At 43.3% G+C, this 25,133-nt stretch overlaps 1 protein-coding gene across 1 annotated transcript in view; it reads right to left on the bottom strand.

Annotated features, from left to right (window-relative positions):
• Nucleotides 1-25,133, bottom strand: part of LOC147736545 (aldehyde dehydrogenase family 3 member B1-like) — a 197,903-nt gene that overhangs the window by 152,460 nt on the left and 20,310 nt on the right. Inside the window, exon 2 of the mRNA XM_086953293.1 lies at nucleotides 488-617. Within this exon, the coding sequence (XP_086809419.1) occupies nucleotides 488-513 (26 nt within the window). The 5' untranslated portion in view covers nucleotides 514-617. The remainder of the gene's footprint in view (nucleotides 1-487; nucleotides 618-25,133) is intronic.

Genomic DNA, 25,133 nt, shown 5'->3' with positions numbered 1-25,133 from the left:
TAATTGATGCGCAATATAATTTGCCAAGTGGCATTAGTTATTATAGTGCTGCAGCTTGCTAACACCATTCTCACGCGTTTAAAGTTACATGCTATGGGCTAAGATTCCAAACTAACAGTTGCTAATATGTGGAAAATTAATGGCCAGTGCCAGTGTTCTTAGTTTGGAATTGTGCCAATGTCCTGAACAGGAAGGTACTAGTGGGAACCACTATGTCTAGCCCAATCAGGGTCATATTAAAAGAAATGGGTGAAGGAAAACACACCAAGGAAATATATTTACAACGGTGCGGGGAAAAGGAGGACACAGAAAATAAGCCAGTGCTAATTGGTGGGGCAGCCGCTCCTACCACAATGGCCATTAGGGGTACAGATTGATTCAAGTGTGCTTAATAAATATGTGCAAAACAAGAAATAAGGGCATTCATGCGGCGTCTTGTTGAAGTTGATAACCAACACTGACACAGTTATGCAACGGATAACCTAACCTAGATGCAGCAAAAGTTCTCCTCATGATTGATGCCTCCTGGGGTTTTGCTGCGAAGCTTGATAATATATTCAGATTCCAGGCGTCGAAGCTGACGTTCCCGATGTCCTCCTCTTGCAGAAAGAAGGATCCTGTCAATTCCAAAATAGGTCATTTTAGTGCTGATGTCCTTGATATTGGCATGCATTAGATCACAGTGTTTTGCAATTGCATAAGACATATCGCCATTCCTGACTGCGCGCAGACGTTCAAGAATGTGCCTCTTAACCGGAAAGATAGTGCTTCCCACATAGCGCAAGCCACAAACACAGGTTAAAACGTAAACAGCAAATCCCGTGTTGCAATTGATGAAACTGCGTATTTTACGTTAGTACTGCTGTTACAGGCTTTGCATCTCCCACATTTATGAAAATCTGGGAGTTCCCTCAACCATGTGTGTGGTGTTTTGTTCTTTACAGAGAGGTGACTATGCACTATGATGTCTTCAAGAGACTGACATTTCCGGTATGTCACATGCGGCGTCAGACTGACCAATTTGCCTATTATTACATCACTTTTGATAGTGTGCCAATGTTTACGCTCTATGTTGTACACATCCTGCGATGCATTATTAAAAGTGGGGATCAGTCTTACTTCTTGTTTTCCTGTCTCTTTCATTTTTGGGACCGAAATACTATTCCTGTCCCTGGTGCTTGCCTTTTCTCCAGCTGCTCTAATGCTTCTACCTGTATAGCCCCTACTTTTAAAGCGACCCGCATGTTTTTGGCCTCCTTCTCAAACGATTCAGGAGAGCTGAAGTTCCGCTTGGCCCTTAACAGTTCCCCAATGGAGATGCTTCTCTATAAACCAACAGGGTGGTGACTACCTGAGTGCAGGATACTGTTACCAGACGTTGTTTCCTATACAGGCTAGTATTCAGTGTCCCACCATTTGCCTCAACCTGTACATCTAGAAATTCTATGGTGGTAGGGTCCGTTCTGCTAGTAAAAGCTAGATTAACCCCTTCCATGCGGCCGCGATTATGCGCCTGTGCGGCAGAATCGCGAGTGGGCGGGTTTATGACGGCCCCCAACCGTCAACAGCACACGAGCACCGTAGTGCATGACGGCTGGGGGCCGTCATCAGCATGGAAGGGGTTAAGGGTGCTGGTAGACGGACCTTGTATGAAATCATCAAGGGCTTCCTGTGGACCATCCCATTTAAGGAAGATGTCATCTATGTAATGGGTCTACAGGATAACGTTATTCTGGTACATAAGGTTTCCATCATGACATAGGTGCTCCACCTCCCACCACCCCATAAACAAACAGGCGTAGCTGGGAGCAAAGCAACTTCCCTTGGCCGTACCAGTGTACTGTTCATGTTATTGGTAATCGAAAAGAAAACAATTGTTGTTAAGACAGAAGTGTAACATTTGTAACGAAACCATAGTGTGATCAAACATATTCAATTGTCTATCCCTTAAATAGTATTTGCAGGCCTCAATGCCCAAATCATGTTCTATACAGGTGTAAAGAGCAACAACATAAATTGTTGCCAAAATGTATGATTCTCTCCACGGGATTTCCTGTATTTTTGGCAAAAAATCCATTGTGTCTCTGCAGTACGATGGCAAAAGCAATACATATGGGCAAAGGAAAAAATATAAATAAATAGAAGTGTTCTCCAAGAAGCTCTGATTGGCAGATATTATAGGCCTGGCCGGGGGATCAGTCGGATGTTTGTGCACTTTAGGCAAAATATAAAAAATTGGAGTCACTGGTTTCTGTATTAACAGAAAAGAAATTCATTTCTACTTAGCATATCCCGTTCCTGCCAGTCCTTAAGCAGCAATATATATATATATATATATTCACTGAAAAAACCATAGGTTTCACACCAGTTATAGTTAGGAATTAGCATTTAAAAAACCTATTAAATTCACTGAAAAAACCATAGGTTTCACACCAGTTATAGTTAGCTGGAAATTTTACTGACATAAGACCATAGAAATTCCAACGTTATAGTTAGTTGGACTCACTATAACAAGCGCGCCTGCAATGCACTGCTGATGACGTCACATATTACATCACGATAGACATTCCCCTGTTATAGTTAGTTGATCTAACTATAACTCGCGCCACAGCAATGCACTGCTGATGACATCACATATTACATCATTCATGACATGGTCAGTGACATCACTGATGACATCACAGATGACATCTCAAATGACATCACTGACATCATCCAGTGACTATGTGTTTCTATAAAATGTAAATATGTTTTATATATATGCAAAGGTGTATTGAAGAATGAATGGTTGTATAAGAGTCAGGATGCATGATTAAGTAGGTGTGTGACTGACTGTATAAGTGAGTGATTAATTGTGTCTTACTTAGTGCATGTGTTAGCGATTGATACAGACATTCACACAGTTTAGATTGCATGGTTTGGTTAGCAGCTAAATGAGGATCTATATTGGCTATTGATTGCATTTCTGAGTATCTATACGAGTGCCTGAGTGTCTGTGTGCGTGGGTGGGGGGTGTGACTCTGTGCATAAATGTGTGAGTGGATAATTCACTGCGTATTTGTGTTCAAGTCTGTATCTGTGAACGGCTGTATGGCTGGGTGAGTTTGTGTATGGGTATGTTGGTGAATGAATGGATGCCTCAGTGGTACATGTGTGAGTAACTGCATATGTGAAAGGCAGTATATGTGAGTGTGGGACTGTATAAATTACTATATGTGAGAGTGAGTGATTGTGGGAATGCCTGTATGGATCAGTGTGTGCTAGTTTTTGTATTAGAGTGAATGTATGTGTTAGTATGTCTTTAAATAAGTGAGTTTGTATGTGTATAACTGTGCAGGTGAGTAAATAAAAGTGTGATTCATTATGTCCATTACTGACTAGGTGTGTGAATAACTCTATGAATGATAGGCGGTGTCTGAGTGTGTGACTGGATATGATAATGCTGTATTGATGGCTGACTGTATGTATGAGTGACTGTATGGGTGAATGAATTGATGTGTGTGTAGACCTAGGAATTAGTCAGTGGATATGTACTAACTGGTATTGCTGTGTCCCCCCAATGAAATGTTCTGTTTTAGCATTTTTAACTTTTTTAAAGTTTTTGGGATATTTATTAGATGATTTCATGAACTGTGTTGTGCTGATTATTTTGTATGTTGGTAAAATTTGTTAATGTCTTTTGCACTTGAACGAGGACTTTGTATTATGTACCCTTTTATGTGGACCTCTTCGGAGTTCCAAAACATAATAAAATAAACTTGAAACTTGTATTGCTGTGTTCATGGTTTTGAAAATTATAGTCTGTATTTTACAGTGGGTGTATCAAGTATTCTATTAGAGTCTGATGAGGTGCATCAGATTGTCACACGGATGATGTCCTCAATGATGTCATCAGTGATGTCATATGAGATGTCATCAGTGATGTACTGACCATGTCATGAATGATGTAATCAGTGCATTGCGGTGGTGCGAGTTATAGTTAGCTCAACTTACTATAACAGGGGAATTTCTATTGTTTTGTGTGAGTGAAATGTCCAACTAACTATATCGTCCCGTATGGTTTTTTCAGTGAATTTCTAAGGGTTTTTAAATGCTAATTCCTAACTATAACGTCTGTAAAACCTATGTTTTTTTCAGTGAATTTAGAAGGTTTTTAAATGTTAATTTCATATTTTAATCTTCATTAAACCTATATTTTTTCAATTTTTTTTAAATAATATTTTGCAACTCTATTATCCTTTTTGTTAACTTTAAAAATGATGTAATGTTTTATATCGTCCCCTAAAAATATGTATATAATTTTTTCTTTTTTTGGGAAAAAACTAGAGTCCAGTACCGGTAGTCTACCAAGCTCTGTCAGCAGGCGAATCCTATCCACCATATTGAAATGATGCGCATTTCGTATCTGACGCGTTTGTGGCACCGCGTCCCGCGTAACAACATATACGTATGAGGTTGCGCCAGCTGCTACTTTGGTATGTGACGGGTACTCAGTACCAAGCAGCGGGTTACGTCATGTACGTATGGATTCGCGCCCGTTGCGCGTTGCTTATGCAACGAGTGCACGCTGCCAGGCCCTTTTTTAAGTCATAGACGTATGGTGTCGCGCCGGGTACGCAATTCCCTCATTTTTTTTATGTCTCAAAACTATATCTAAATAATTTTAAAGTGTATATGAGAGCAAGCGATAATCTAAAATATTTAAAACATATATATATTTCTAACTGTAATAAAATTATATTATAGTAAATATATTGTCTCAAAATCGCATCGGGTGCGATCTGATTGCACGCTGGGTGCGCGATTGCCCTGTGACCTTAAAAAAAGCATTTAATTAGTTCATAACGTTTCCAATTGTAGCAGTTGGAAAACGCCACCCATTTTAGTCATTCTCTCTACAGCATTTGATGAGACACACCTCTTCTGCTTAGAGAGCTTTTTTGAAAACTTTTTGCTATGTACACATATCTTAAACTACACACAACATCCAACCATCATCTTCATCAATATTCATGGTCTGTAAAGTAGCCTTCCACCTATGATAGCCATACACCTAAAAGCTACATAACCAAAGATTTTCCGACTACCAGAGGTAACATGGTTGCAAACGCTGTCTATAGCACAATGTAATGTGGTACGGCCCAGAGGCAGTATCATGCATAGATAATGATGTACACACGGACCCAGATAAATAGTGGAAGTGGGTACGGGCACATGCGCTCAACATCTTTTTATTACCAGGGTCACATATCCAGTGACGTCTGTGCTGGATGCGTGTGGGTGAGTGTAAACCTGCCCTCAGGGAATGGTTGCTGCTAGCATCAACTACAGCAGTAATCATTGGACCACACACAGAGATTAAATATTAAAAGAATCAATAGTTTGTGCTGCAGTAAGGTAGGGACAGTAGATGTGAAATAATACAGAAAAAATTCTATCATAAAAGAACCACAACTTGTGGTATACTGAGACACAATCAATAGATCTGAAATAATACACAAAAAGATTGTATCATATAGGTTCCACCAGTTCTAGTGCACTCATATAGCCACATCAAAAGCATTCAGCATGTGCACAGCCAGTGATAATGCATGCTGTGGGCGGGCCGTACTAGGAGCAATGTCTGTTGCCATCAACACTGCATTATCTGCAATAGCGACTCGATCTGAATTGTGAACACTGCGGTCTACAGTGTAGGCCAGAGAGAACGGTCAGCAAGGGCCCACAGCCACGTGGCATTGACTTGAGCTCCACAGTTTGCAATACGCGAAGCAACAAAAAGCATGTGCAGAGCCTGCAATGATGCGTATGCGTGGTGCAGCGCAATGTCTTTTCCTACAGGACTGCGTCATCTACAATAGCGACTCGATCTGAATTGTGAACACTGCTGTCTGCAGTGTTAAACGCAGTACTCACACAGACAACCATGAATACTTTTTCTCGCTTGCTCTTCACAAAATACAACAACATAAATTAAAGAAAACTCTGCAATAAATACATCAAAACAATTTGAATTGCGATTTCTGCTGTCCACAGTGTAGACTATTCAGTGTTCCTTTGGACTTGCAAGAAAATTTGGTCATTTTAGTAAACCTATAACTCATCTAAAAAAAGTTCTTCAAGCAAGTCTACTAAAAGGATATTGTGTATATTTCAATAGACGTAGTTACTTGACTACTGGATTCTGTAACTAAATAATCACCACTCGATCTGAATTGTGAGCCTTGATGACCGCAGTGTAGGCCAGAGTCAGTGGTCATTAACGCCTCACAGCCACGTACTGTTGGATTCGAAAGCACAGAGTTGGTTGCACCTGACCAGAGTGGGTATACAGAAATAATCACAGACTTTAACTTCTGACATCCTCAATCATAGAATCAAGACCCCGTTTCACTGTTCGGACCTGCTGTACCGTGGTGTACTCCACCGACTGGTGTCAACCAAGCACAATAATCATGTGCAGCAGTTAGCTACGCAAGCACAGAGACTGATGCACCTCAATGGAGGGTGTTCTATGAAACCCAATCAGCAAGTAATATCGGACATCTTCCATTGTGGGATCAAGACACCGTTCCACTGTTGGGACCTAGAGTTGGTTGCACCTGGTCGAAGGGATTACCTTCATCTCCACTCTCAGATGCAGTTCTAACATCGTCCATTGTGGGATCAAAACACTGTTCCACTGTTGGGACCTAGAGTTGGTTACACCTGATTGGAGGGGGTACACAGAAATCATCACAGACTTTAACTTCTGACATCCTCAATCATTGAATCAAGACCCGGTTTAACTGTTTGGACCTGTTGTACCGCGTTGTAGTCCAGCAACTACAGTCAACCAAGCCCAATAATCCTGTGCAGCAGTTAGCTACGGGAGCACAGAGTGTGATGCACCTCAACAGAGGGAGTTCTGTTAAAAGCAAGCAGCAGGTAATATCGGACATCGTCCATTGTGGGATCAAGACACTGTTCCACTGTTGGGACCTAGAGTTGGTTACAACTTAATCTCCACTTTCAGATGCAGTTCTAACATCATCCATTGCGGGATCAAGACACCGTTCCACTGTTGGTACCTGTTTGACTACTGTGTTAGTAGTATACAGAGCACTCCACGCTGCTGGGCCTCAGGCTGGGCGCTGTGTGCCTGTGTCGCGGTAGCCAGCGTTGATCTCAGGAGACTTCTGAGCTTGCAGACCTTGGCCCAGGAGCTTCTGCCGGCACGTGGTGGGCCCTATTTCACATACGGAGGTGTCGAAAGGTGAACTGTGTGACATATATGCGTTGCAGCGGCCATGACGGTTTATGAGTACCAGCACGCTGAGAGCCTCATTCACGCACCCACCTTCGCTCACGGGGGCAACCTTGTGGCGGTGTAAGCTGAGCTGACCTGGCAGACACGTTCGCCATTCCGAAACAAAACCACACCCAGAGAAACCTGCCTTTTATTTATACCCCTAAGCTAGCCTTGCGTACGCCGAGCCAGCCCACTACGCTAAAGATTTTGGGGAGGAGGGCAAGTACGCGCTATATTTCCGTAACCTTCCCTACTGACTGTACGATCATGGTTGCGTCCACTGTCCACTTCACTCAATAGACCATCAGTGTATGTTGACATGTACATGTCTGTGCTCTGCATACTCAAGTCTGTCCGGTACATCCCCTCAACACTTTACATTGTATACTTTTATAATCGAGAATCACTTGCCACCTTTGCACATACTTTGCTCCCATCTCTCCCCGCATTCTGCATTGTGTAACAGAGATGCCATGCCATGTTTAGTTTGTGTACATGGCTAGCCACGATTCCCACAGTACGTAGTGTCGTTGTGTCTGCTAGGTGTACATGTTGTTTGTCATGTTGGATGTAATGTTGCGTCCAGGCGCCCGTCCGTGCCTGGACGCCGCCCGACGCCCATGACCCCTGGCAAAATTCACAGATTTACTCACAGTGAGGGTATCTCTGCCTTGTTGCCATGATTCGTTACTCGGGGCAGGAACTAATTGCCCTTAACCCCAATAATTGGGCTGAAACTCACAGTTTTCAACCTTTGTTATGTCTGCCTATGAGTAGGCCCATCAACGCTGCTGTCACCCTAGCACCCTCGACTGGCCAAGAGCATCCAACACCAGGGAAACCAGCAGAAACAATCAGTCCCAGTACAACCGCAGACACTATGGGGCTGATTATGATGGAGGATTTTCTGCATCCTCCGGGCCGGCGGAAGCCACCGCCGGCCCGGAGGATGCGGAAAATCCTCTGCGGACTCACCAAAGACCCACCGCCACATTAGGATGGCTGGTGGGTCCTGGTTTCACTCTGCTGCTTTTCCGCCGTGGTTGACTTACAACCGCGGCGGAAAAGCTGTAACGTGGCTGGCGGTGTCTATCAGACACCGCCAGCCACATTAGGATGGTGTAAAAGAGATGCCTTTCCACAGCGCCTTTTCCGCCGTGGAAAAGCATGTGTAACTTCACTGCGGGGGCCCATTGCGGGCCCCCTGGGTGAAGGGGGGGTAGGGGGTGCACATGGGGGGTACCTATGGTACCCCCCTGCATTTGTATGCAGTAATCGGCAGGCACTGCACGGTGCCTGCCGCTTTCTGCATACAAATGCAATGTATGCATTTTTACCATTGCGGCGGGTGCAGCTTGAAGCCGCACCCGCAGCAATGGTAAAAATAGAGGATGTGACCGCCAGGGTGGCGGTCACATCCTAATTTGACAGGAGGGAACTCCGCAGGCCATGCGGAGGTTCCCTCCTCCTCTATGGTCGTGGACGGACTCAAGTCCGTCCGCAATCATAATGAGCCCCTAAAAGTCTTTTTCAGCTCTTTACCTAAATACCAGGTCAATCCCCAAACATGCCCTAGAGCTATGGAGCCTATTAGACAATGAACAACCAGACAACTTTTTCCTTACAGAAACGTGGCTCCGTAGCCAAGCATCGCCTGACATTGCCATAGCTTTCCCCCAGGCATATCATCTCATCAGGCTGGATGGAGAGGGGAGGAGAGGGGGTGGCGTTGCAGTGGCTGCTAATGCCCCTATCTGTATCACCCTGCTCGAATCCTTCTCGAATCTCTTGCTCGAAATTCTGATAGTCAAGATAAAACACGACAAAAGGTCGCTGGGGAGGGCTGCTCTGGTCTACAGACCCCCTGGCGATAGATCTAAATTTGTTAAGGTTCTCCTTGACACTATAGCCTCACACGTGCTAGCCAAAGACAATTTTATCTTGTTAGGAGATTTTAACTACCATATGTAACTCACACATGATATCGACTCCTGCCACTTAATCACCACCCTGGAAACCCTGGCACTAACTCAAAGGGTGTCAGGCCCCACTCATCAGGCAGGGTATACCCTTGATTCAATTTTCACCAACATGCCTAGCCTAACTTGCGAACCACCTTTGCCTATGATCTGGACCGATCACTTTCTTGTCAAATTTAGTTTTCCCAGATCTACTGAGCCTAGGACTACCAACCACTTAAAGATTATGTCAATATGGCCCTGGCGCAAATTGACACCGGAGGCCTTCTTGACCCATTTTAAACCCCCTGGTGATACATCCAATAATATCGACCTAATGGCAATCCAGTTGGAAGCGGCCATTAAAAACACTCTGGATATAATCAATCCTGTGGTTTACGGAGGATCTAAAAATGGAGAAAACCACTAGTAGATCAGCGGAAAGGTTGAGGAGGAAAACCAGAACGCCGGAAAATCGTAAGAACTACAAACTGATCCACGCTAATTATCTAAAAAACATAAGGGCAGCAAAATCTGCTTATCTTACTCTAAGGATCAATAAAGCGGCGCACTCTAGCAAAGAACTGTATACAATTTTAAATGAGTTCGCTTCTCCGCAGGTGGAGAAATCAGTATTTAATCCCACCTTGGAGTGGGTTAACTCACTGGCAGCCTATTTCGACAATAAAATTAAGTCGATTTACTCTACGTTTGCAGCCTCCGGACCTGATGCCACCCTAGTAGGAAAGGCATCTCCCCGTAATTCCTCTATTCCAGAACATATTGAGCATCCATCTTTTATGGAATTTGAGCCCACCACGACAGATGAAGTATTAGAAGCCCTCAGGAAAGTGAAGTCGGGTTCCCCCACCGACTCACTGGCCCCTCGAAAGTGTAATGAGATATTCCCGCTTTTGGCCAGCTCCCTCACCAATATCTTTAATACCTCGTTTGAGCTTGCATCCATAGCCAGTAGCTGGAAGGTGGCCCAGGTAAAACCCATCCTTAAAAAAACCACCAGTGACCCTACTATTATGTCTAACTATAAGCAATATCGCTACTGCCTTACTTCGGAAAAGCACTGGAACACCTAGTTAACAAGCGTATCTCCACTTTCATTGAAGCCCATGCGCTTTTAGATCCCTCGCAGTCAGGGTTTCACGCTGCCCATGGTACGGAAACTGCAGTAATTGAGATAGTGGACAATATCCGTCTCACTCTAGACAGAGGCGAGTCCGCAATTTTGATCCCATTAGACCTTTCAGCTGCCTTTGACACCATTTGAATGAAATGAAATGAAAAATGGGACTTATAAAGCGCACGTACACCTACGGTTTCTTGGCGCTGGGGTGGGAGGCTAGCCAGTGCAGATGGAGTGGGCTAGTTGTAGGCTGACGAAAAGAGCCAGGTTTTTAAAGATTTTCTAAACTGAACATAGGATGGGAGGAGGCGGAGTGCAGGGGGAAGGGAATTTCAAAAAAGAGGAGCTTGAGTGGAAAATAGCAAACCACCGTGTTTTTTACGCTTGAAAAGACCAGGAGTGAGAAGATTATGACTAGAAGAGCGAAGATCGCTCTGAGGAACATAATGATGCAAAAGGGAAGAAATAAAAGATGGTCACTGGGAGGAAAGAGCTTTGTGAATCAGGTAGCCTAGTTTGAAAAGGCTACGCTGTGCAACTGGGATCCTATAAAGATTCTTTAAAAGGGGCTTGTTGTGGGTGGATTTTGGCAGACCGTAGGCCAGCCTGGTTGCCTGATTCTGAATAAGCTGGAGGCGTTTGGACTGATATGCTGGTATGCCCACGTATAGGGCATTCGCATAATCAATACGTGAAATCACGAGTCCTAAGATGACCTGTATAAGAGCCTCGTGAGAAAGGAGTCTACTGATTTTGCGGATACAACGTAAATGATAAAAACAAATGGATGTGACTGAATTAATTTGTGCCCTCATAGAGAGATCCTTGCAGATGTTGATACCAAGGCTCTTTACGGAGTCAACAGGGGAAGGAGGAGGATCAAGTGAGAGTGGCCAAAAAGTAGAATTCCAGGGGTTGCCAAGGGGACCGGTAAGAACTAGCTCGGTTTTATCAGGATTGAGTTTGAGATGATTCAAACTCATCCAGGAGCTGATGAAGTTCATGACAGAATGGACATTTTGTACAGAGGAGGGGGAAGGGTCAATACAAAAAATAAGCTGAAGGTCGTCCGCATAATTGAAAATAGTGACAGATTTGTGTTTAAGTTCTGAGATGAGTGGGCGGATATAAAGATTAAAAAGGAGTGGTGAGAGTGAGGAGCCCTGCGGGATTCCACAGGTGAGATGTTTTCCCGCAGAGGAAAAAGGAGGGAGGGACACTGCCTGAGTGTGATCCTGAAGAAAGGAGGTAATCCACTTCACCCACAGCATTCTTAACTGACGGCTGTGGGAGATTGGTGTCAGAGGCAAAGCCCTGGCTTGGTTTGAGAACTATCTTGCGGACCGGCATACATATGTTAAAGTTAATACCTTGGAGTCTAGTAAGACCCCTCTCTCTGTAGGGGTTCCACAGGGCTCTATTCTTAGCCCCATACTATTCAACCTGTATCTCACCCCCCTGGCCAACATTATAAAATCTCATGGCTTTTCTACAGTGTCCTACGCGGTCGATACTCAGGTGCTTATCACCTGCAGCTTAGATGTCCTTGAGACCCGTACCAGATTTAAGAAGTGCATGATCAAGATTAGTGAATGGATGAGTGAAAACAAACTCCAACTAAACTATAGCAAAACAGAAATTATGCTATTTGGCAAGGCAAAGACAATCTGGTCACAGGACTGGTGGCCCCGAGAAATCGGACTTTGCCCCGAACCCAAAGAAGTGGTCCGTGATCTGGGAATTATGATCGAATGTGCTCTCTCTATGAAAGCACATGTCAATCAAGTATCAGGCATCTGTTACGGAATATTGCGGAAACTTCGGAAAATCTTTAAATGGCTACCTCTCGAGTCCAGGAAACCTTTGGTTCATGGACTAATTATCAGCCGTTTGGATTACGGTAATGCCATGTTCGCCACCATCAATGAGTGCCTGTTGACAAAGCTTCAAACTCTACAGAACACCGCGGCACGTCTGGTGCTGGGGTTGCCCCCCAGGTCTCCCTCCCTGCCCAGTCTTAAAGAGCTACACTGGTTGCCTGTGCGCCAAAGAAGTCAATTTAAGATCCTTAGTCTTACCCATAAACTCCTCCATGGCACAGGGCCCTCTTACCTGGCGGAGAAATTGGTCTGGTACAAACCCTCCAGAGCTCTAAGATCCACTTCCAAATCCCTCCTAGTTCAGCCGCGGGTCCGGACTTCAAGAAATAGATGTTGGGCTTTTTCTTATATAGCCCCTCAACTCTGGAACAAGCTGCCTTCCCATCTGTTGTCCCTATCCAATCACCTGGTCTTTCGCAGGGGCCTAAAAACCTGGCTCTTTCCCAAGTAATTTCTCCCCACCCTCCACTCAAGCAAGGTTGTTGTCTCTTTTTCTGTTGCCAAGCGCCTTGAGACCTATTGGTGAAACGTGCCCTATACAAGAGCATATGACTTATGACTTATGACTTTTATGATTATACAAGGTAGCATGTTTATTCACGAGCAGTGGTTTCTCCGATTTATATATCGCTGTCTTAAAGAGCATACAGGAGTTTTTCTCACAGGTAAAAACTGCGACCACAATGGCAGTCATTCATTACTATCCAAGAATGTCGAACTGCACAATGCTTCTAAGCTTACAGCCCCCAATCTTGCATGCTTTCTTAAAATCACACCAACTCCCACAATCAGACCAACATTCACACAGCTTTCTAACAGCAGTTATCTGCTTCTCAGTAACATTCACTCCTACGGAAAGTGAACTGGCATACCGTATGGCCTTACTCTTTCAAACCGAGCAACTTCCTGTGGCAATGTCTATTCCCACCCACACAAAGTAACTCCCAAACTTCAACTTGGCCTTCAATCCCTACTTTGAAAACAGATTTCATCAAACTAACCAAACTGAAAGCACTTTTGTTCAGAACAGAAGTGTCCCTCACTTCTGCAAAAGAAATTTATCGACTGGAGATAGCACGAACTTCAAGTAAAATACAGTCCCTTTTAAATATGAACCTCCCATTACACTTTTTGAATTGTTACACAATTTTCACCACATCTCACACTCAAGGTCTGGAATTTTTTTTTAACATGATCTCCTCTGGCCTTCTCACAGCCTTTTAAACTGTTTTTGGTATAATACCAGAATTCATTCATTCGATCATCTCTGGAATAACATGAACAGTGCCCATAATTCTCGCTCTGTTTGCGGCCATCCTACTACTATTTTTGCTTGTAAAAAATGGCTGTGCTCCCCGTGGTAACAACCATGTCTGACAGAATATGCCTCTACGCGAAGCTACATCAATACCGTGAAAAAATGGAACAACTTTTCGGCTGCCTCCCTCTATCTATTATCGGAGCCAGCTACAACATGACATTTATTTAAACATATGCAATCTGCGTGCAACCATCTTTTTATTGCAAATCTTGCCCATTCGACTGGCGAATGGATGTATGCCTTGCCAACATCCCAACAATCGCTCCAGATATCCAGCAGGTAATGCAGTATCTTGAAAACCATGAACTTGATTGTTCAGGCAGTGGAGAAATGGCAGAAGCAACGCAAAAAAGTATCGTGGTGGAATGGGATTTCTGCACAGCTGCAAAAGATCTCCAGCAACATGCGACCTTTCACAACATCGCAGATTGCCTGTCAATTCAAATTGCCGCTCCAACAATCGAGGAACATTACTGTCCCTTCGAGGATATGAATTGGATTGCTTTGCTTTTCTCACACCATGGCAACAATGACCTCTTGGAACATTACGCATCTCAAGCCGCTGAAGGACTTCCGGGCTGCAATCTTCAAGACTTGTAAGAAACTCACGTTTTTCTTGGATTGATTTTTTCCATCTTTTTTACTTTTTCCTTTACATTGTTTTAATACACTTCAATTATACTACTTTCATATAATAACTTCCTAAGTATGCTCAGGCTTTTGAACTCTGTTTTCATTATTGCCCCTTACGTCTCCACTTTAACCAGGGATCGGTGATGTATGGTCTATGCAAATAAGCTATTTGCTTGCTTAATTAGCCTAAACACGACATCCATTTTGAAACCATGTCTATTCTTTGTGCATACATCTCTCTGCCTTCCTGTTATCCACAAAGCCCTTTCAGACAAATTTACTCATCCTCAGCCTGTGCTCACAAGTTGACGATCAAGATAAAAAAACACGACATTGTGTAGGAACTGGTTGGCACAGTGTGGTAATAGTATCCTACCTTTATTTTCATTATAGAATTTAGTCATTCATGTCTAATAGCTATTGTTTATCTCACATGGAACTGTACCATGTAATGTGGAATTCACTGATGCAGGACCTTACGTTTGAATACAGCAAAAGCGGTTGGAATTTGCCTCAGCTGGATGCCTTACCTCTTGCACCAGTGGGTCCATTTATGGCACTTAAATAAAAACACTTTTTATATATTTTTTTTTTTTGTAAAGCTTTTATTCGACATATTTGTCATAAAGCCAAAACATAAAATACATTCATATACAAACATTTTTAAAAGCAGATACATCTTTCCAAAAAAAGTGCAATATGTGCATAGTTTGAGTCCCAAGGCAGTATATGCAATCTATATGGGGATACATTACTTTTTCATTGTTTATAGTTTAACATGCGATGTATAATATTCTTGCAGTTTGGAATTTATTACAAGACCGAGTATAAAAAAAAGCTATGTACATTATATAAATAAATAAAATGCCAGTAGTTAAAAAGTCTTATTATCCTATGTTTTAAGTCCAAGTTTCTTTCTAATCAAGCAGACACTATGGAGGTACCTACTGACTCCAAAGGTTACCAACTGAGAGGACGAGGATCTAAGTATCCTTTCAGCCTCTTTGAACGATCTTATGCCCAAGTTTTTGCACAGAGGTTTAATCCATTTCATACGTTGGAGTTTATATAACGGACAAAAAAAAAGGATATGGGCCTCGTCTTCTTTTTGGTTGGGTTCGCACAATTTACAATATGAATCATTCCCCTTGGAGTTTCCCCACCGGCTGGTGTTTGCATTTATTTGTAAAACCCCATATCTGTGTTGTAAATATACAGTTTTGGCCAAAGGTGGCTCAACTTCGTCCATGAATTGTTCGAACATGGGGGTGTCCTTAAATTGCAAAAACTTCTGGGCCAATGAGCCAGTGCTACGTTCATATGAGTGTGCATTGTTAATCACGTAACACCAAAAAGCAGCTTTTACCTGTTCTTTACAGTTGGTTTGCAAAGCAGCTGGATTTGTCCAAAGGTGTGAGAGACCTATTTTAGTAAACCAAGTGGATATATGTCTCAGCCACTTAATTGAGTTGAATGTGTCCAGTTCCCTAATTTCCAATAAACCAGTTCTATAGTCAGTGAGTTCCGGGGTAGACCATAGTCTTACCCAATAAAGAAGTGGCCTCAACCAGCATAAAAAGTCTGTACATTTTATATTAATATCTAGATAGACAGGCACTAAGGGCGTTCTTAATGGTAGTCTTAATAGGCGCCTAAAGAACGCGTTTTCTTCAATATCAAATGTCTTGTTTGAGTAAGGCCCCCAAATCTCGGCCCCGTATAGGGCTGCAGATTGCGCTTTAGCTTTGAACACTTCAATCGCAGGAGTTATAGCTTTTGAAGTGCTCCCTCCATGAATTTTTAAAATAGGAAGCGAGTTGTGTTTGAGTGTCAGCCTACTTTTTTCTAGTTGTTTGTTCCAGGACATTTTGCTATCTAGCCTGATACCCAGGTAATCAAAAAATTCCACGTACTCTAGTTTGGTATCATTTAAGGCCAAGTTCTTCTTAAAAGTTTTTGGTGGATTAATGGCCATGTACTTAGTTTTTGATGAGTTGATTTCTAGCCCCTTTAACTCACAATAACTATTGAATTGGTTTATTAAATTTTGTAAGCCTTTGGGTGTTTGTGATATTAAAATGGTGTCATCCGCAAATAACAGTGCTGTAATTGCCTCGTTGCATAGTTTCGGGGAATCGTGGTTGCATTGTGCCAGATAGGGGGGGATATCATTTACAAATAAAGAAAAAAGGGTGGGGGCCAGCACGCACCCTTGTCGTACCCCCCTTTTTACTGGTATAGCTTGGGTAAGTTCGCCATTTCTTCCCCACCTTACTTTTGCAAAATTGTCAGTGTGAAGCTTTATAAGGTTAAACAGCAATTCATCCGGGACACCCATATTCCTTAAAGTATCCCATAGTAGGGAACGTGGGACAAGATCAAACGCTGAGCGTAAGTCCATAAATGCTACATATAGGCTACTCTTCTTTAATTGGACATATTTCCAGCAAATACACATGAACCTATACACCTGGTCCACAGTGCTTGTCTTAATTCTAAACCCTGCTTGATATTTTGAGAGGATTTTGGATTCCTCTATCCAGTCTAAAAGTCGGTTTAAAATATGCCTGGCAAAGATTTTTTGTAAAATGTTGATTAAACTATCGGTCTGTAATTCCCTGGGTTATAGCGGTCCCCTTTTTGTAAATGGTAACTATTTCAGCCCCCTTCCACGTTTCAGGAATCAGGGTCCCTGACAGAATAGAGTTACACAAAAAATTTATATAGGGGCACCATACATCAATGTTATGAGTAAATAAATCCCCCGGTAGTTTGTCCGGACCTGGTGCCTTGCCCGCCTTAATTGCCTTGATTGCACATAGAGTCTCTTCAATACTAAATTTGGGTGAGATCGTACACGGGGGTAGAAAACCTAGATTAATTTGGTCTGAGAACACATCTGCCACATCGTATAATTTTACAAAATGATCGTACCAAATTTTTTCATCCAGAAAAAAGTCCCTGTTGGATCTACCCGTTTTGTTATTTTTTGATATCAGGTTCCAAAAGGTACTTTGGTCGTGCTTCCTAGCAGCATTTAGAAGATCTTCCCAGATCGAATTATCCCATTCCTTTTTTGCACTAGAGAGGAGTCTTTTGTATACGTATCTACACTCTCTTACCCTCATCTGGTCTCTAGATTTCACGGCATTAATTAGGTTACATTTTGCTAGACGACACTGTTTGTTATACCACGGTGTCTCTAGTTCCAGTTGCCTTCTTGTAATACCCTTGTCGATACGACATGTTTTACTCAGGAGGGGAATTAATGATTCTACTAAATGGTAGTGCATTTTAAGGACTTCCTGGGAACCCAAACTCAAGCTATCATATAGGGGGATGATGTCTGAAAAGGTGTTGTAAATACCCACGAGTGTATCTTTTTTTGCTAGTATGTGTGGCCACTTTATAGCTCTTCTGTTGTTGGAGACCTCAACCTCTCCCACCTCCCTAATAGATTCTGTTTCACCATCTGATGTAAAAAAAGGATGAGACAGTAACCCCAGTTGTAAAGGGAAGTGGTCGCTTTCTGGTCTATTCACGACTTCAAACGCCAACAGCAGATGCCACAAGTTGGATGTGATCAACATAAAATCAATCAATGATTTAGAGTTCCCCTTGTTATATGTATAATTTGCTGGTTTGTCTGGATCAAGGCGACCGTTGCATGCCCTTAAATCATTAAATACAGTCAGTTCAAAAATCTGCATGACTGCCACTGAGCTTTTAACTGATTTTACATTGTCTAGGGCAGGAATGTCGTGAACCCTATCTTCGATTTCTAATAGGTTTTCAAGCCCCGACACAGGCTCGAATTGGCAGTTAAAGTCCCCACCTATAATTACTTGGGAGTTTAGATCCAGATTACCTAAATACGAGCTTAGTTGTTCTACAACCAATGATTCCTTGTTTTGGGGGTTTGGTCTGTTGTAAATATTTATCAGGTAGACATCCCCCATGTCCTTCGTGATCATCTTTACCCCAAGCAAGTCATTGGAAACAATGTTCAAAGGAAAAACAACAACATTCAGGGATATTCTTATCCAAATTATTAAACCCCCTGATGGTCTACCTCTTACAGATGCAATCGCCCCGCAGTGAAATGCTTTGTAGCCTAGTCTATGAACCATATTGATTGCCCAGGTTTCTTGCAAGAGTATGATATCATGCTCTTCCAAGAAAGAACTCCAGTTCCTGTCACAAAGGTTTCTTGACAACCCTGCAATATTCCATGACAGAATTTTTATATCTCGTATTGGTATACATTGTACTGAGTTACTGAGATATTCGTTGCTTACATTTGATATTTCCCTCTCAATAGGACCATCCAGAAGCTCAGTACCGGTTACCAATTCTTGGAGTTCAGTACATGACATTAGTGACGTGTGTTGGTCCTGTGTAGTACAAGTATCCACTCATGCTCTCTCTTGATGATCTCTGACGATGCTAGCAGTCAATGTTCCGGCCCGTATGATTTTGGCTGGTTCGATTGCAGAGGACGTTACACAAGTACTTGGGCTTTGTCTTACACGTGAATCCTTCAAGTGATCTCTAAGTATAGGGGGAGGACTTCCCCGGCATCCACACTCTCTTACTTGTCAATGACCCCACCATGACCAGTTTTTATCCACATCCATAATCTGTAGATTCTGTGGGTACATTCTACCACCAGGTGTTGGGGGATCAAAGAACGAATACCTGTTATTCGTCAAGCCTGGCCAAGATGGATCTCTATTGCCTGATATTGGTTGCTTTGGATAAAAATAACTAAGGTCACAAGTTCCAATTCCTAATTGACCTCTCCGTTGGTTTTGGCCGTACACAAGGTGAGCTACTGAAGGATCTTTAAAGTTCACCAGAATGCAATCCCCTATTATGCCTTTAGGCCTGGTGCCCAACCAGCTAACTCTTCGAACATGGATGACCTGACAGTTGACAGTGTATGGCAGAGGTCTGTTTTCTCTTAACCAGTATAAGGTCTTGTTTTTGAGTTCGTCGTAGGTCTCCCTTCTATTAGGTTTCAATGGAGGGACGCCGGTGAGCACTACCACATAAGGTTGGCACCCCGGAGGAAGATCCGCATTTGGAGTTTGTTTTGGCACTGGTTTGCCTGAGTTGGAATCGGCTACTGGATCATTATTATTAAGGCCACTATTGTTTGTACAAGCAGGGGTTCCTATCCCATCGACAGGTCTTGATGGTGCCAAAGTTGCAGAAATGGTAGTAGTAGCAACCTGTTTTGCTTTACGTGGCGCAGGATTTGGAGGGACAGCCGTTTGTATTCCTCCATTGTTTGGCTGCACCTTGTGGAGATCTGTTCGCGATCCCCCCGGTACAGCATTATCCTTATTCCGATCTGTCACCTTATCCTTTGTTGGAGGTCGAGTTTGTTGCGATTGTTTGGGGATTGTTACGCTAGGTTCTCCCCTTAGGGTATCAGCTCCAATTTTAGAGTGTAGTTTTACCAGTGATTTTAAAGCAAAAAAGTTATCCAGTGATGTTTGTTCAAATTTGTCCAAGCGCTCCGAGAGCCCTTTCAGTCTTTCAGTCACTGGTGATATCAGTGTTGTCATAAGCTGTTGTATCTGTTCCATCAAAGAATTAGCTGCTATTGGGTCTTGTGTGGAATTGTCCCGTTCAATGTCCGGTACAGGACGGTCAGAAGCATTTGGATGGTCACCCTCTTGCTGCTCGCCTGCTTTTGCCCCTGTATGCATGGTCTCTGGCTCTATAGAATTATAGTGAGCACCCCCGTTCGTTTGGTTCCTTCGTATTCTCTTAAGAGCCTTCAATCTATAGGCCTTTCGCAGAGTAACTAGTCTCTTCCTTTTCAGTGTAATGCGACTTGCTTTTATCGGGGGGGATAATAGATCTTGTCCTGCGGGGGCTTCATGTATCAATATTACGGGCAAAGCCAGTGGGTCTACTACTGTTGGAACTGGACAATTTATAGTGGCAGCATTACCTGGGATGTTGCTTATTATCACTGGATCAGGGATAATATCAAGAAGACCATTATCTGTTTTCGGATCGACAGCACAAGACTGCATGCGACTAGGTGTTACAGAAGTTAAGGGTTCTGCTGGGATAGTATTCGTTGGGGATATAGCCTGTACCAATGTTCCCAGAGAAGAGCGCTTATGTGCAAGATATTCCCGTGATAGTCTGCGTTCTGCTAGGATAATTTCCTTCTCTACAACAGATACGGCGCGAGTTATAAAATTGTCCATAGTGCCTATCGTAGAGTTTCCCCCTCGCCTTGAGCATCTACCTGAGCGAGTAGCCATTGGGGAGTAGGAGGACATATGGAAAGTACTAGAAAGTAGACTCCTGGAACAGTGAGTCCCTGCCGCGCTCCTCCCCTGCAGCCTCCCTGCACCACAGATGTAAGGTACTCACAGCAGGCACGGGAGGCAGGCGCAACAGTCGGGCAGCAGTCAACGTTGGTGGGTCCTCCCACGAAGCGGCTCCCGCGCAGCGGGAGCGGCGAGGAGCTGGGACAAAGGCAAAGGTCAGAAGCGGGTCTGTTTAGCAGAGTGTCCCCGTAGCACCAAAGAGTTCCTCAGAGGGTCCACACTTTTTATATAGCTTTCAAACTCCATCGCTTTATTACACACAGCCACTTTCTTAGACACACCTGATTTCACCATTTGTCTTCTGTGGCATTGCAACATTCTGCATTATATTCTTCACTATTATTTCTTTATTCCTGCTTGCTAAAACACTGCATTCAAGTCTTCAGACCGGTAGGGGTTAGTAGTTCGCTTACCACTCCCTGTATAGTATAAAAGCATACTAACACTACTTACACAGGTATGCTAGACCGGCCAGTATCTTACAGCGCCCACAGCACACCACTTTACAGCAATCAGCTAATTGCTTAAACTCACGTTTTCATCCCGAGTCTTCAGACCGATACCAGTGAGTAGTTTGCTTCCCACTCCCGCTATACTCTAAACGCATACTAACACTACCTGCACAGCTATGCTACAGTGGCCAGTATACTACAGCGCCCAGAGCACATCAGTGTACAGCACTCAGCTCACGGTTTAGGTGCACGCTTTCATCCTCGAGTGTACCTGCACCTCACCTCAGCACCATCTCACAGTGGGCAAAACAGCACTTCCACACCAGTAGCGGTAAATACTTTGCTTCGGCCAGTATGCTACAGCACCCAGAGCACATCAGTTTACAGCACTTGGTATAGCACACCCTAAACACCTCACAGAGGTTACTGTGCTCCTACTCTCCTCTTTCCTACTTTTTTTGCCCTTTTTTCCCTTTACTCGCTTCAACGGAAACACAAAATGGCTGCCAACACTTTCTAGTTGCAACCTAACGCCCAGAGCACATCAGTTTACAGCACTCAGCTCACGGTTTAGGCGCACGCTTTCATCCCTGAGTGTACCGGCACCTCACCTCAGCACCATCCCACTATAGGCAAAACAGCACTTTCATATCGGTAAGGATAAATACTTCGCTTCACACTCCCGGTATAGCACACCCTAAACACCCCACAGATGTTACAGTGCTCCTATCCTCCTCTTTCCTACTTTTTTCGCCCTTTTTTCCCCATACTTGTTTCAACGAAATCACAAAATGGCGGCTAACACTTCCTAATTGCAACTGCTCGCAGCGCTCACAACCAATAGGCAGCAAGCTCGTGCTGTAAATTTCGATATTTCTCCAAAACTACTGAATGGATTTACACCAAATAGACAAAAGCGTGCTTTCTAGACCAAAACCCTTCTCCCTGCCAAATTTGGGGTAATTCTGTTCACCTGTTCGACCTGTAGCCTTGTCTAAAGTTTCCCATGGAAATTAACATTGAGAAAACAAATTTTGGGACCCCCCTTTTTTCTCAACCGCCCCTTGACGAATCACGCCCAAACCTTTAACATACGAGCTGATATAAACAAAGAATTGGTTTGGAAAATTTCATGAAGATTCATCAAACGACTCCAAAGTTATAAGCAAAACAAAAAATGCTCTTCCTATGGAAACTTGGTCCTAGCTATAACTACCTACTGGGGACTGCCAGTAGGTAATATACATATATATATATATATATATATATATATCCAACACGTCTAAACCCAGCGTAATCCTTCCTTAGGTATCAGACAAGGAATCACACAGGAGCCGTGGCCTCTATTCAAGTGCAGGTTTATTCCAGACACAACGTCCTACGCGTTTCGGAGTAAGATTACTCCTTCATCACGGGCAAACTTTGTGCATTTCAACATTGTTAATAAAGTAAAATAATGTGTCACGTGATACAACAACATAAACAAAATACTATGTCATATTACTTCCATCATATGAACGTTCGTATTTACATATTATTATAGTGTTCGTAAATGCATGGATGGGTGATGATTAACACGGCATAATTTCCAAAATGTTCTCGTCCCAATTGAAAAGTAATTGTTAAACATGTTGTAACATATGATTTCTTCCCGTGTAACCAAAATTTGCTGAATACAAACGGTTCTGCTTATTAAAGTAATTAGAGTTAAACACTTCTAAGTTTATGTCCATGTACACAAAAATATAATATAGTCATTGCGCGTTGTTTTACACAAAAAACAATATGAAATTAAACACATCCGAATAAGCACCCGTAAGGCTCGAACCCGTCATCTCAAAAGACAAGTCTATTTCATTCGAGTGTTTAAACAGTTGAGCTACGCGCAATTACTGGGCTCAGCCATGGATTTTCGGGGGTGGCTACCCCTGCCGTGAGCCCACCGAAACCAGAGGCTCGGGAACAGCCACTAACTTTGTGTTTATATATATATATATATATATATATATATATATATATGTCAAAAAAACATCTTCCCTCACGGAAAACAGTTGAGTCGCACACATGACTTCCTTTTATTGCCGTTTTATTTAAAGGCGAACAACGTGATTTCAGGACTTTACGACGCGTTTCGTTTCCCTTGGAAACTTTTTCAAGTGGTGTCCTTCACCTGACAGGCAGTCCGTTTAGTTCCACAGTTCGATGTTTAATTAACTTGTTTACCTTTCCTCCGAAGGCATTTCATTGTGGAGACTTTCCATTTTCAAGTTGCATTATGGAGCCTGTGGTCCTGACGGCTGTCTGCTGATTAAACCCTCCAGTGGGCGGTGAGTTAGTCTCGCTGTTCCAATAAACCAATTTTTTCGGCTTTGAAGTTTCCCATTCGAGTGTTTAAACAGTTGAGCTACGCGCAATTACTGGGCTCAGCCATGGATTTTCGGGGGTGGCTACCCCTGCCGTGAGCCCACCGAAACCAGAGGCTCGGGAACAGCCACTAACTTTGTGTTTATATATATATATATATATATATATATATATATATATATATATATATATATATATATATATATATATATATATATATATATATATATTCACTTAAAAAACCAGAGGTTTCACAAACGTTATAGTTAGGAATTAGCATTTAAAAAACCTTTGAAATTCACTGAGAAAACCCTAGGTTTCACACCAGTTATAGTTAGCAGGACATTTTACTCATACAAAACCATTGAAATTCCCCAGTTATAGTTAGTTGTACTCACTATAACTCGCGCACCCGCAATCCACTGCTGATGATGTCACATATTACATCATTCATGCATGGTCAGTGACATCACTGATGACATCACTGATGCCAGTGAGCGAAATGAGCGCCCACTGGCGAGAGCCATCCTAACCCAGGGAACAACCAACAAGTGAAAGGAGATGGCGAGTGGGAGTGTAGGAGGGAATCAGGCCTGCTAAAATGCCAGGGGAATTCAAAATCCTAAAAGCAAAGCGGAGGGACTTAAACTCCACATGTCTCACCACTTGTAGCCAATGTAGCTGACGAATAGCATTGGAAGTGCAGCAGAATCTAGGCATGCAGAGAAGAGTTCTGGCGGCTACATTTTGGACCCTCTGCTGTCTCAGAATCTCCATTCTGTTGTCCCCCAAATAGAGCAAGCTAGCATAATCCAGTCTCGCCAGCACAGATGCCTGGACGATCATCTGCTGGATGAGGGGTCAAAAAAGCCCAGCAGAGGTTTTAGCCCACAAAGAATACCAAAGCACGTTGCCGCCACCTTCTTAGTTTGTGTTTGGAAATTGTTAGATCTGGGGGTCTGTAGTTGGCAGAGGTAGGTACCAATGTCCAACTGGGGACCCTTGCTTATAGTCAGGGTTAGTGGGATACACTCTTTAGATAACCCCTGCTCACTCCCTTGGTAGCTTGGCACGAGCAGACAGGCTTATCAAAGGCAACGTGAAAAGTATTTGTACCAACACTCATAGTAACACAGTGAAAACACCATGAATGGACTCCATACCAGTTTAGAAAAATAAAGTATTTAATCTAAACTACACAAGACCAAAACGACAAAAATCCAACATACACCGTTCAAGAATATGATTTTCAAAGAGTTCTAGGGTAAGCGTCAAAATAATCCACAGTTGCGTCACGTTTAGCCCAAAGTACATGTAGATGCGACAACAGTTCCAAGTGGAAGCTGCAGCGTTGAAAAACAAGCAATGCGTCACTCCTGAGACCCAGGAGAGGCGATGCCACAGCCCTGCTGCACGCAGCGGGTGTGTTGAGACGAATCCGGTCTGTATGGGGAGGGAGGTGATACCTTGTATGGATTTCGGTGCGCAGGTTCGGTAGGTAGCGTCTTGCACAGGCACGATGCGATGATCTTCGGGACAGCGACGATCTCCGGTGCGGCAACGATACCTGGCGCTAGGCGTGGGCGGAAAATCCGTTCCGCTCGCGGATTTTGCGGATTTTCGGGAAATCCGCAATCCGCGAGATTTGCGAATTTCCCGCAAAATCCGCAAATCCGCGAGCAGCGGATTTTGCTCGCACTGCTCGCACTGTTCGCGTGAGTTCGCGCCCCGCGAATA

Source organism: Lissotriton vulgaris, chromosome 1_2, assembly GCF_964263255.1.
Source record: "Lissotriton vulgaris chromosome 1_2, aLisVul1.2, whole genome shotgun sequence".
In the NCBI taxonomy this organism is placed as follows: domain Eukaryota; kingdom Metazoa; phylum Chordata; class Amphibia; order Caudata; family Salamandridae; genus Lissotriton; species Lissotriton vulgaris.
Note: the sequence above shows the minus strand (reverse complement) of the source record. Positions and strands in the feature narration are given on the sequence as shown.